This window comes from Musa acuminata, chromosome BXJ1-7 (genome assembly GCF_036884655.1).
Source record: "Musa acuminata AAA Group cultivar baxijiao chromosome BXJ1-7, Cavendish_Baxijiao_AAA, whole genome shotgun sequence".
NCBI classification, from domain to species: Eukaryota; Viridiplantae; Streptophyta; class Magnoliopsida; order Zingiberales; family Musaceae; genus Musa; species Musa acuminata.
In genome coordinates, this window is record NC_088333.1 from 5,439,702 (window position 1) to 5,452,082 (window position 12,381).

Here is a 12,381-nt window from a genome sequence, read left to right on the forward strand (position 1 = left end):
TGTCATATCAAACATATAGAGGGTGTAGTGGGATCTCAGTCAGAATGTGATTCATCCATTTCTGAATGACCACCTGACAAAAGTCTCCCACGTCTGGGAGCTCCATCCACCCACGTCTAGGTGAAGTCAAAGGGGGCCGGCAGAGCATCGTAGGCTCTAATCACATACCCACAAAGCGGGCAACAAGCGCATACCCTTTACCATTTCTGGCAAAGGTCCAGAATATCCCACATAACGGGACCCCACAAAGCGGGCAAATAGCGCATACCCTTTACCATTTCTGGCAAAGGTCCAGACAATCCCACACACCAGAGTACAAAAGGGCAGTTTCAACAATAAGTAGCATATATCGGAAGCACACGCGGAACAACGAAGCTTACATGTGCCTTTTTAAAAACAAATGACGCAAGGATACAAATCTCTCACAAATGTATTCATTTTAGAAAGGAAAATGGAAGCAAGAGTGTACAGGGAATCCATTTAAGTCCAAAGAGAGACATATCAGTTTCTAAATAGAAATCTTCCAATTTATTTTGAATCAACACAAAAACAGAGTCTAATACTTCTGTAGGATGGGGTTAGAACACTTGTCTTTGAGAATTTTTACCCCCAATGAAAAGATTAAAGCAAGAACCCAAAAAGCCCCAATTTTTGTTTCTCTTCTTGTTCTTCTTCTTCTTCTTCTTCTTCTTCTTTCTTTCTTTCTTTCCCTGATCACCCACGAGCTGCCTCCTCTGCTTCCTTAAGAACGAAGGCAGAGAAGCTTAAGCGGTGGGATTTGTCATTTGGTGTATTTTGCAGATTAGTCCTTGTTTTTATCATATTCACGATTAGGTCCTTAGGGTTTACATATAGGTCCTTAGATTCTTTTTTTTTTTTTTTGAACAGATCTCCCAAATCTTAAAAATAAGTTACCTCTAATTCATACTCTATTTCTTTTGTCAATTAAAATAGATGCTTACATTATCACCAAAATTATACGAACATTCGGAAATGAGGGGTGTTACACCTCGGGCAAAGAAGCCCACAAATCCTTAGCAAATGACCACAAAGCAACAATGTGAGGTGGTTGAGGAGAGGGTGGAAGTCGTCGTACTAGGTTGGAGCCTAATGATGAGGTTATAGAGTGACGCTGATCTAGATACAGAGTGACGCTATTTTACAACCCCATCCTCGAGATCCAACTTAGCAAGACGATTTCCACCCTCTCCTCAATCACCTTGCACCATCGCTTTATGGCCATCTGTCAAGGATTTGCGGGCTTCTTCGCTCGAGGCACCATCGTGGACTCGAAGGTGGAGAGATAAGAGCTAGAGGACGAAGATGCCATAAAGTGCAAAGGGGAGGCAGCGAGATTGGGATCACAAGAAGCGTAAAGGGGATGGACCCGCCACAGACCTGTGCTAGAAATACGGTAACCAACATCGAGGGAGTGGCAAGTAGCACAGATGACCTAGCGAACATGGTAAGCCACAAAGAAGTTGGCGCCATGGACGGACATTTCGCATGCCCAACAAAGGAAGGTTGCGTCCGACTTATAGTAGACCATCGCCCTTTCGTCGTTTTGCATTTGCGTTGGAATTTTCCTTCGCTCCCTTTGCTTCACTTCTTATCATCATTTTTTTTTCTTATTTATAATAGCCACCCGCGACTCCTAACGGTGTCGTCGTCCATCACAATCAAAAATGTAACTAAGGCGATGAAATTATTTTTTTACTCATTATTTTTATATTTTTATCGGTAAAATAGATGGTGTCAAGGTAAATTGATCTACATGTTTTATTTTCATAATTATAGGGAATCTAATTTTTTTTTTTAACATATGGATTCGGATGTTAAAAAAGTTATAATACGTAATTAGCTCTGCTAAGTTAATCTATAAAAAGTCAAAGGGTCGCTGCTAATTCACCCAAACGAAGCATAAATTGGTCCGTCGTGACCGCCGGCCCCTTAAAAGCGCTGCTCCATGGAATGAGGTATCGTATCCATGTCCGCCGTGTGGGGGCTGCAACCCCATCTGCTGCCGTTCTTCTTCCCAACCATCTCGTCTTGCAACTCCCTTTCCCTTGTGCTTCCCGTCGCTTCCGAAGGTAAACCCTACACCTTCCCCTCCGTCTTCTACAAGAACGCCTGCCGCCTCCACCTTCGCCTCTCCTCTCCTCTTCGCGGTCGTCATCAACAACACCCTCTTTGGTCTGCCCATCCTTCTTATCTGCCTCTACCTCCTCGATCAAAATCCGCTTCTTCCCGGCTGCTTCCCTGCGCATATCCTTCGACTGATAACAACACATTCGACGGCGGCGACAACAATAACAATGGCAACAACAACAACAACAACAATGGGAATCGGTGGTGGCATGAGAAAAATCCTTCCTTTGGCCCTGACGGTTGGTGGGTTCTGCTGCCGCTGCCGCTCCTCCTTCTTGGTGGAGGACCCGACGACGGGGATTCTATCTTCTCCTCCATCAGGGTTGCTGCCATTGTCCTCTTGTCCCTGCTCCCGCAACTCCTTTTCCCATTTCTTACGCTTGGCTTGACTGCCACTGCTGAAGATGCCCCTGGATTTGTCTGGGAGGTGACTGGGGGCAGGCGGACGAAGCTCGTGCATGATCCACGAGGCGATTGCTTGGCGGTTGACCGAGGGACGAATGCCCAAGATGGAGATGGCAGGCCCCCATTCTACCCGAGTCTGGGGTCCTCTTGGCGCATATGCAAAGATCTCGTCTTCAGGTTGTTGCTGCCTGAAGGTTACCCCCACAGTGTCAGCAGCGATTACCTCGAGTACTCCCTTTGGAGAGGAGTTCAGGGAGTTGCCAGCCAAATCAGCGGAGTCCTTTCCACGCAGGTTCGCTGCTCTTACTCCTTGTATTGCTTCTTCCGTGATTATAGATTCTGAGTGCTACTTTAGTTTGTTTATCATGGCAGATAGCAAACTTATTAAACCAAAACCCTTTCTGTAAAATATCATGGTAATGGTTAAAAAAAGATACCATTGTTGTTAGAAGATTTTGGCAATGAGGTTTCATGGTATAGAAAGGAATAAATGTTTTTTTTTCTGTAGAATTTGCTAATTGTTAATTTGAGTTCAATGTTTTGTTGTCTTTTTATGGAACTGGCCAACTATTAATTTTGAGTCCAGTGCTCTAAGTTTGTTTGATTTAGTTTCCTTTGATAAGCAAATTTCTTGCTTTAGTTTGACTGTTCTAGTTGCATTATGTTCTCAATTTTTACGTTGCAACAAAGTGCATTTCTCTATTTCCCCCTTGATACATATTCTACCTTACCATCAAATTGAAGATCGTTTAACATTGGACAAAGTTTTGCTGAATCTGTGCTAAATTCTAATGCATTTAATACTGCTTTTGGTATGGGAAATGTGTGGGATCTGTAACAGACAAACCATGCTTGTTCGTGCAGGAATCAACCTTACAATTAGTCATGTTAGATTGTCACATTGTAGGACGTTGTAATATGTATTTCCACTTGGATGTGAGGAAATCTTAATCCTTTAATTTAATGTCAAAATTCATGGTTCCATCAACCTACTTGGTTTTCACAAATTAGGATGAGTGTTAAAGATGATAAAGGATTCCCCATCTTCTCCTCGAAGTTTGAAATTTGAACCAAGAACTCCTTGGTCATAGAGAGATGAGAGTAGAGTAGGCAATTATTCATTTGTTTAATATATAACGAGAGCCTTTTTATTAGATTTTGGCAAGTTTCAACAAACACTTGTCACAGTTTAATCCAGGGATAACAAAGATGCTTAGCTATATGGTCATCTCCACCACATCCAAACTTTACTACTTCTTGAAGCACAATTCAGTATATGAATCATCATTGCTCCATTCTTTGCATAGCTAATATATCCTTTCCTATATGACTCTTCTTATGGAAAGAAATGTATCAAAGTAAATGTGTAACTTTTTTGTCTTAAATATTTCTCATTGGTTTTTGATGGATGATTTGATATTTCTCTTTTATTAGGCTTTACTTTATGCAGTTGGATTGGGAAAAGGTGCAATTCCAACAGCAGCTGCTGTGAATTGGGTGCTTAAGGATGGAATTGGCTATCTCAGCAAAATATTATTGTCAAATTTTGGTCGTCACTTTGATGTTAATCCCAAGGGATGGAGGCTTTTTGCAGATCTTTTGGAAAACATGGCATATGGGTTCGAAATTATTACACCTGCTTTTCCTCAATTTTTTGTTTTAATTGGTGCTACAGCTGGGGCTAGTCGTTCAGCAGCTTCTTTGATCCAGGTACTGCTTGAAGCTTGATTTTTTTTCCTTTCATTGTTCAAATTACCCTGCAATATGTGTCGATATTGACTATTCTCATCTTTACACACATCTTCTCATCTTCACATGCATCTCTACCCTATTCTCCATAACATAATGATGCATTATGTAAAATTTAATTTTAACATTATATTCAAAGATGTGCTAGTAAGATACCCCTATATTTTTGGATTTTTAAAAATATGCTGTTACTTAGTAATTTTTAATTTTTTATATGTAACCGTTTGAGAGATATAATTATATGATTAGTATTTTTTATGTATAATTATTTTAACATTAATTCTATTTTTTCATATTTTATTTATAGAATATTATTTTTATATATAGAAATATTTTTGCTTGTTTCTAATCAGATTACTAAATATTTTTAATAATTGAACAACTTTATTTTTTGTTTTAATTATATGATATTTATTTTTAAGCACATTTTTTAATGTATTTATTTGTATCAGTTTATATATATCAAGATTTTTCTGGGTTCTTAAATAATTTATTTTTAAAAAAATTGGTGCCTACAAGAACACGAAGAACTTGAAACATTTACAAGGAGAATTATTGAAATTTGAAACTCTAGTATTGCTTGGACTAAGTCACTTGTAAAATGATATTTCAATGCACATTTGAAGTTTTGCTTTTGCTAAAATTTGATGACACATGCTTTAATTATTGTTATAACAAAATCAGTTGCTTATTTATGTCATATTTGATGCTTAATCAGGATATTAAAATCGATATTATGATGATTATTTAATATGATAATGATTGACATGTATATCTGTGATTAAAGACATCTCAGATTTTATTATTATTTTTTTCATGTAACAAGTTTATGTTAAAGTTATATTAGTTATTGTAGATAATGACTATATATTTATAGTTTTTCGTTCTGATATAATAATTTAGTATATTAAATCTTCTAATAGAAGGGAAAGCCTTAGTACAACACTAAAGTTACAGTAGTTACTAATATTGCCATGTATTAGCAAATATGCAGACCTTGTTATCCACGTATTTGCAAATGATTGAAATTCTCACAAGGTTTTTGTATTTTTTCAATGTGATGGCTAAAATGCTTTGCAAAATAAAGAAAAAAGCTTGGAACATTTGAACATCATAAAAGTCATGCAGTTAATGCAATTGGATTTCGGCGAATGTCTAATAAATGTCCTGAACTTGACTATTTTCATGTTTTGCAGTCATCATCCTTACAATGGTCATGATATTAACTCTCATGGCATTTGATCGAGCCATGAAATGTGAATTTTGTTGCTTGATTTAGGTGACTTTCTGACTTAATGAGGAACCCACTTTCATATTTGCACTTGATTAGATTGTTTTGGATGTGCTAGTTCAAACACAGACTTGTTGGTAAGCAAGTTCATTGTCTTGCATTGTATGTCTTAAATTTGATTATTTATAATGGACATGGTAACATATCTCATGTCATTTGAGCTAAGTTTGACATGCGAATTATGTTGCTTGATTTAGGTAAACTCCTTTGAAATATTGAAGATAAAGGACTTACATTTTTTGCAATCGATTAGACTGAATCGAATGTGCTACTTCAAAAACATACTTCCTGTTTAGCAAGTTCATTATCTTGCATCATATGTTTGAGTTTTCAAATGCATTTATTTAAGTAGATGACTAATTGGAACCTCTATCATATATGGCTTCTTTTTCAGTAACTAAGTTTCTCGCTGGATTGTGAGCTTTGTTTATATTTCACAGGCTGCTACAAGAAGTTGTTTCTATGCTGGTTTTGCTGTGCAAAGAAATTTTGCTGAGGTACATTGAATTCATTTGTTCCATTCTCATCAATCAATGGTATTCATATTTCATACGCTTATACCTTAATTATATGGTGGCAAGAAATTTCCCTTGTCTATACTTAGTAGTTGTGTCAAGTCATCAAGGATGATCTATGGCCAAGCCCATTTAGTAGCTCCTTTATATATCTCTAGTACTTTGGTTTGTTTATTGCTTTTGTTGACAACACGTAAAGAAACATGGTTGTGTCTAAATTCATGTTTCACATGTCTATACATCTTGTGCTTGTACGTACTTATATACAAGGTTTAGTTTAATTCTCATTCTATTTTCATATTGGTCATCAATCAGATTGTTGTGGGACTGATATGTTGGGACTGGATGTAACCAATGTTGAACCTCTAAAATCCTGTTTTTGTTATTTTTTTGCCTCAATAATGAATCAGTATATGTTTTTAAGACCTGCTACGAATCATATATCAAGACCATGTGCATAAAAGCTTTTGAAAATGTTGTAATTGGTGCATGATACATGATACATGGTATTGTGATACATGTATTACCAATATAACATAAATTTGTAGGTAAGAACTCATATGTACATGGATTTCATCACTATACAAGGCTGACAAGCCATGACTTATTAATGGGTTGGCTACTACCATCATAATGAATTCTGTGCTGCTTGGAAGGTGGGTTTAGGTTCACAATTTCATGTGTCTGGAAGGATTTAGATTGCATAGGGTAAGTGAGTGCTTTCTGAATCTTTTTTTTTTTGGTAAGTTGCTTTCTGAATCTTTGCTCTAATAGTGTGTATAATGTGAAAATACAGAGATCATCTACAATCTCTTTTCCATATCAACTTGCATATCTGTATAATGGCTCAAATTACCAACGATCTTACTCAATGTATCACAGACTATTCCACAGCAATTAAATTATTTGATTATAAAAACTTCCAAATTGTTATTGCAAACTGAAATTTGAAGAAACTATTAGGCTTCATAGGCTGTGGTACATGCATATTCTAGAATTTGAGATGAAATACTACTCTTGATTATCATCATTAACTTTTCATGAAAAAATATTGCCTCATTTCGTACATGTAAGTCATAACATAGTTGGATATACACACATAGAAAAATAAAATCTTTGTGTTTGTGCATTTGCATAAAGGCATCTTACTTGTATTATATGCTTATGCATAAACTGAAAAATATAGGTATGCTTGTACAATATTTATGCAAACATGCAAGGATGTCCATATACATTTGATTTTTATTAAGTGAATTTTAGGTCATTGCAAAAGGTGAAGCTCAAGGAATGGTTAGCAAGTTTGTGGGAATCATGCTTGGAATCGCCATGGGTACCTACATTGGATCATCAACTCCATTAGCACTTGCTTCTTTCGTTGCAGTGACAGGACTCCACATGTACTGCAATTTCAAGTCATATCAGTCAATTCAGTTAAGGACTTTAAATCCATATCGAGCATGTAAGTTCTTGACTAGTCAATTTCAGCCCTTTTTCCACCCACTGTAGATGGATAGTTATAAATAGGTAAGTGATGTAATTGGGTGATTTAAATTTGAATTTTGCTCAACTTATGTAACTTGAGTTTTTTGCCATCTTCTGTCAAACAAATGGTAATCTCTTTTAACTGCATGTTAACACCTTGAGAGCTGCTCTTTTAAGACTAAAATTTGTATTAGGAAGAGAATTTCTCATGAGAAACTTAAGTCTCGAATGGGCATATCACAGGTCTAAGAGTATGCTCTGTTTGCTTGTACATGTACAATCTTAGGATTGACAATTTCAGATGAGTTTTATTTCTACAAACTGTGCTTGGTGTTGTGAGAATTGTCTTTCAACGAATACCATTTTTGGCATTTTGTCTTAGTATCTTTTTTTCTTTTTATCTTTCTGACTTTTTCGTTCTTGTTATTGAAGGGAGTCATTCCTTATACAGGGTTTTGTGCTCTTATGATAAATTTATAATATGAACATTCATGTTTTAGTAAACTCATATATGCAATTATGCATTACCAATTTACCACAAATCTTCTGCATAAGATACCTTTATACCGTGGCTTGTTTCTTAATATACTTTGTATGGGCTTTCAACAGGTTTGGTCTTCAGTGAATATCTATTGAGTGGACAGGTTCCTCTTATAAAGGAGGTCAATGATGGGGAACCGTTCTTCCCAGGCATACCATTTGTCAACAAAATAACTCGTAGAGTAAGTGAAGATATACATTTATCTTGAACATAAGTTGCTAATGCATGAAAGCTATAACGTTTTGGTCCTTTTGTATTATGTAGGCATCATGGATCTGGCAAATATGATATGCACATATAATTAAATTACTCAAGCAAGGCATGATATGGTCTGATATAATGGATCAAGAACAAATATCATATTTTTAATGTGACATTTTAAAACATTCAGTAAAAGACTAGTTTACTTCTCTTATCATTTCCTGTGGAGTCACTTTACTATCTTCAATTTCCTAAATAACATTGTGAACTTATGATAATCTTTGTCCTGAAGGTTTCTCTAGTGGGATATTATAATTGATGGATAACATATTTGGATAATCTCTAGCAATTCTTTTTTATTCATAAAACCATGCAATGTCTTTAAAGTGAATGTGCTAGACAAAAGAAGTATGACTTTTAAATCATATCTAAGTATTCTTTGATGAAATTGACAAAATCTGAAATGTAAGTGGCACAAAATGTTTCTTGCACGGTAAAGAAAGGTAACAATCCAAACATGTTTTAGAAGCTTACAAATATGTTTATCTATTGGCTGCTAGTGCCCAAAACCCAGAATCTAACTTCGAATCAAAACTGGTTTATAACACTATGAAATACATCAATATTATGCTAAGAATAACTAATATATAGCCTCCAAAAACTTCATAGCTGCTGCTTTTTGAGCTGAACTTTAAAGACCGTGGGATGATCAGTCTAAAGGATCTCACAAGTTTGTCCTTACAGTCCATGTGGACTCTGTATAATATGTCTGTACAGTCCAATGGTCTGGGGAATTGGACCTCTTGACTCCTTCCGTGGAACAAGTGTTGTCGCCTCTTTTGATTGTCTCTCGCCTGATTAGGACTTTTTTGAGATTGGATTCCATATTTTAGAGCTTTTCTGTATGGACACAAACATCCTGAGGCTTAGGAAGCGCTCCCAAATCGCACATTGTGGCAAGCCCACCTGTTGCTATGAATGGATGCTCCCTGCAGTCCATGATATGGTTACGGGCTGCCATTTAAGCTTCCCGACTCCAGGCAAGGGTCTGGATCTGATTCAAGTAATTCTATAAAAATACCTAATTGAGGTTGGTCATATTTGTGATCTCATGAAAAAGAAAAATCTATTGTGACCACCAGAATTTCTGGAGTATTTGAAAAGTTTAGGGGATTTCAGCTGATGGTTCTCCAGCATGACTAGAATCTTTTAGGTAGTGGGTTGGATTTTCCTCCATTGAAATAATGAAAACATCTAGGGACGTAATGTATGCAAACAATTTCTTCTCTGATCCTCATTACAGTTGACTGCATGGTGTCCTTATAAAAGCCAGTGTCACTTTCGTCAAGACTTGTCTGGCATCTTTATTTAGATGTTTACCTGTTTACTGTGTTTTCATGCCTTTTTCTGCTATTTGAATTTGATTTTCACTTCAATGGGATGCATGCTAAACTAGGATTCACTTCACCTATATCCCCTTGCGGTGCTTACCACTAAGTCATCTGTGCTTTCATATCATGATGTCCAATGGAAGCATGTCAGCTATGACATCATGGTGAGGTTGAATAGTGTGCTCGATAGTTATGAACGTTACTCTCTCTTAAGCAAAGAAGTTACATAAAACATACACATCAGACATTAGAACAATTGACAAACTTAAATAATTCTTATTGATGCAGTTTAAACAAATGTGACTGTGTATATATATGAAAAAAAAAAGCAATGCTTGTGACATTAAAAATCAACTAAATTGGAACACTGTTGAATCTTATAAAAGGTTATTGATTAATTAATATCCAAATTCTTATCTGTGAAAAATATTTCTGATAATTTTTAGACCAAGATCACTCATTGATTTTTTTCTATTGATTCATTTTAAGTCAACTACATTAACCAATTGCTTGTACAAAACAAGGAAATCAGTTATTTCTGTTGCTTCAATATCTGATCACTTGAAGTTTATTTCATAATTTTTGGGTATTTATTTTGGATAAAAACTCACTACACAAATTTGATTACTTGAATTAGTGTGTCATTCTAATGTCATGTGAATTCCTCACCATAGCATATACCCATTGTCGCTTTTGATGACGAACAATTTTGATAATTTTATGAACTCACAACTCTTATATGAGAAACCATAAAGATTTGAACTTAATTTATTATTCAAAAATATTGATTAGTAATATGTTGAATAGTTGCATGGATTCATGAAATTGGTCAACTAAATATTTTTAATTCTGGGCGGAGTATTAGGAAAGGATAGAATCAATATAATTGTGTTGTAGTTTCCACAATATCTTTACAATAACTGAAGTAAATTTCTTCTCCTAGAATCTACTTGAACATCCTAACAAATATATACCAGCAGAAGTTAAATCTCTCATTGAGTTTGAGCTCTTAAATCTAAGGTTTATCTGGATCAGATTATAGCTTGGCCCACTAGATTGTGGTGGATGTGGTCCAACATAATTATATTTGTTACTTTAATCAGCAGTTCTCTCTGTTCTCCTATTTTATTGCTGCCTCTAATCTTAAATAATTAAATGAGGAATTATTTTGTTGCAGAATGTATCTTTTTTTCCTCTTTTTGCTCTTTTATATTTGTATAGTTCCCTAGTTACACTATCTATAGTTTTATATTTGTTGCAGAATGAATCACAACTTTGTGATTCTTAAGCGGTAGATGGCAAAAGTCTTGTACATGATCTATACATCTTTATCATGTGGTTTCTGTTTGTTGGTTTTCTTTTAGGGACAGTCTCAGATACTATCCGTGGAAGCTAAAGATGCAGCAGCTGAGATTTGCTGCAGGCTGCAACTGGGGTCTAAACTCAGTGAAGTAATCAACAGTAAAGAGGATGCCTTTGTACTGTTTGATCTATATAGAGATGAAGGCTACCTGCTTACAGAGAACCAAGGAAGATATTGTGTAAGACTAAAGTCTATCAAAATATTTGTACCTTATAGTTGCTGAGTTGCTTTATAATTTTCTCTCCGCTGTAGATAATTCTCAAGGAAGGGTGTTCGCCAGATGACATGTTGAAATCTCTTTTCCACGTCAACTACCTGTACTGGCTGGAGAGAAATGTGCATATGGAGTCAGGGAGTGCTGCTGATGAGTGCAAGCCAGGGGGAAGGCTGCATATATCCTTCGATTATGTACAGAGGGAATATGGTCATATCAAATATGATGGTCTGCAAAGTGGCTGGATCACTGACGGGCTGGTCGCGAGGCCATTACCAACCAGGATACGCCAGGTTTCTTAGTTTTCTGCCCAGATTAGGTTCATGGCAACTTTCTCTATAGGACATTGAAAAAGAACTACAAAAAAACAAATAGGTGATTGACAACTCATCTGATTATTTATTGCTTCATGATAAACCGATAGTGGAAACAAGAATGGCCCTAGAAAATTCTCCTCTTGTTCGATTAAAGATTAGGCGACTGAGATTTTTGCCGGCATGGAGAGTTTTGTGCCAAACCATGCCGTGTTGTGTTGGTTCTGGCTACTTGCCATATCAGTAGGTCATTTTACGAACAAGTTCTTATGCAGGTACTCGGTCTGTACCCGTCTTATTGTGCAAAGTTTTATGGTGCTTAAAAATAGAATCTATATATATAATTTTTGACAAGGATGTGCTGTTGTTTCAATTGTTAGTCAGTTGTATTTAGTCTGGGAAAATAAAAAGTTATATATGTATATGTGGACGATTGGAAAGGGGTATATCGAATCACATCACAGAAGTGATGCGGATATTTGATGATGGGATGCATTGTTCTCCTTTTCGAAGTGAGATTAAATCAGCGTCTTGATGTATCTTTCATGAAGGGTTTCATGTCATCGTAGACATGTGACATGTCATGTCATGTCATGTCAGCAGTTATAATAAAAAATATTTTATAAAATCATCTTTGATTCAAAGAATATTTTGTAATAAAAAAAAGTAACATGGATTGAAATGAAAAATACATTCAATTAATCTTTTGGTTCGGGACAAACAAGCAAATCAAATTAAAGAAATGTGAATGCATCTTAAGGATGATA

At 35.9% G+C, this 12,381-nt stretch overlaps 1 protein-coding gene across 2 annotated transcripts; it reads left to right on the forward strand.

Annotated features, from left to right (window-relative positions):
* Positions 1-1,921: 1,921 nt before the first annotated feature.
* Positions 1,922-11,968, forward strand: LOC135582392 (protein root UVB sensitive 1, chloroplastic-like). 2 transcript variants are annotated; one of them, XM_065191226.1, is made up of 7 exons: positions 1,922-2,845; positions 3,988-4,263; positions 6,034-6,090; positions 7,369-7,567; positions 8,200-8,312; positions 11,088-11,264; positions 11,339-11,968. In XM_065191226.1, exons 1-7 carry the CDS (start codon positions 1,988-1,990, stop codon positions 11,600-11,602), a joined length of 1,944 nt encoding a protein of 647 aa, XP_065047298.1. In that variant the 5' UTR covers positions 1,922-1,987; the 3' UTR covers positions 11,603-11,968. The 2 variants fall into 2 exon arrangements, with proteins under 2 accessions (XP_065047298.1, XP_065047299.1); XM_065191227.1 differs by having other exon boundaries at positions 11,094-11,264.
* The last annotated feature ends 413 nt before the right edge of the window (positions 11,969-12,381 follow it).

Coding starts and splice junctions, on each gene's coding strand:
- LOC135582392 (XM_065191226.1), top strand. CDS start 1,988: ATGTCCGCCGTGTGGGGGCTGCAACCCCATCTGCTGCCGTTCTTCTTC. Junction 2,846..3,987: donor GCGGAGTCCTTTCCACGCAG/GTTCGCTGCTCT, acceptor CTCTTTTATTAG/GCTTTACTTTATGCAGTTGG. Junction 4,264..6,033: donor CAGCAGCTTCTTTGATCCAG/GTACTGCTTGAA, acceptor TATATTTCACAG/GCTGCTACAAGAAGTTGTTT.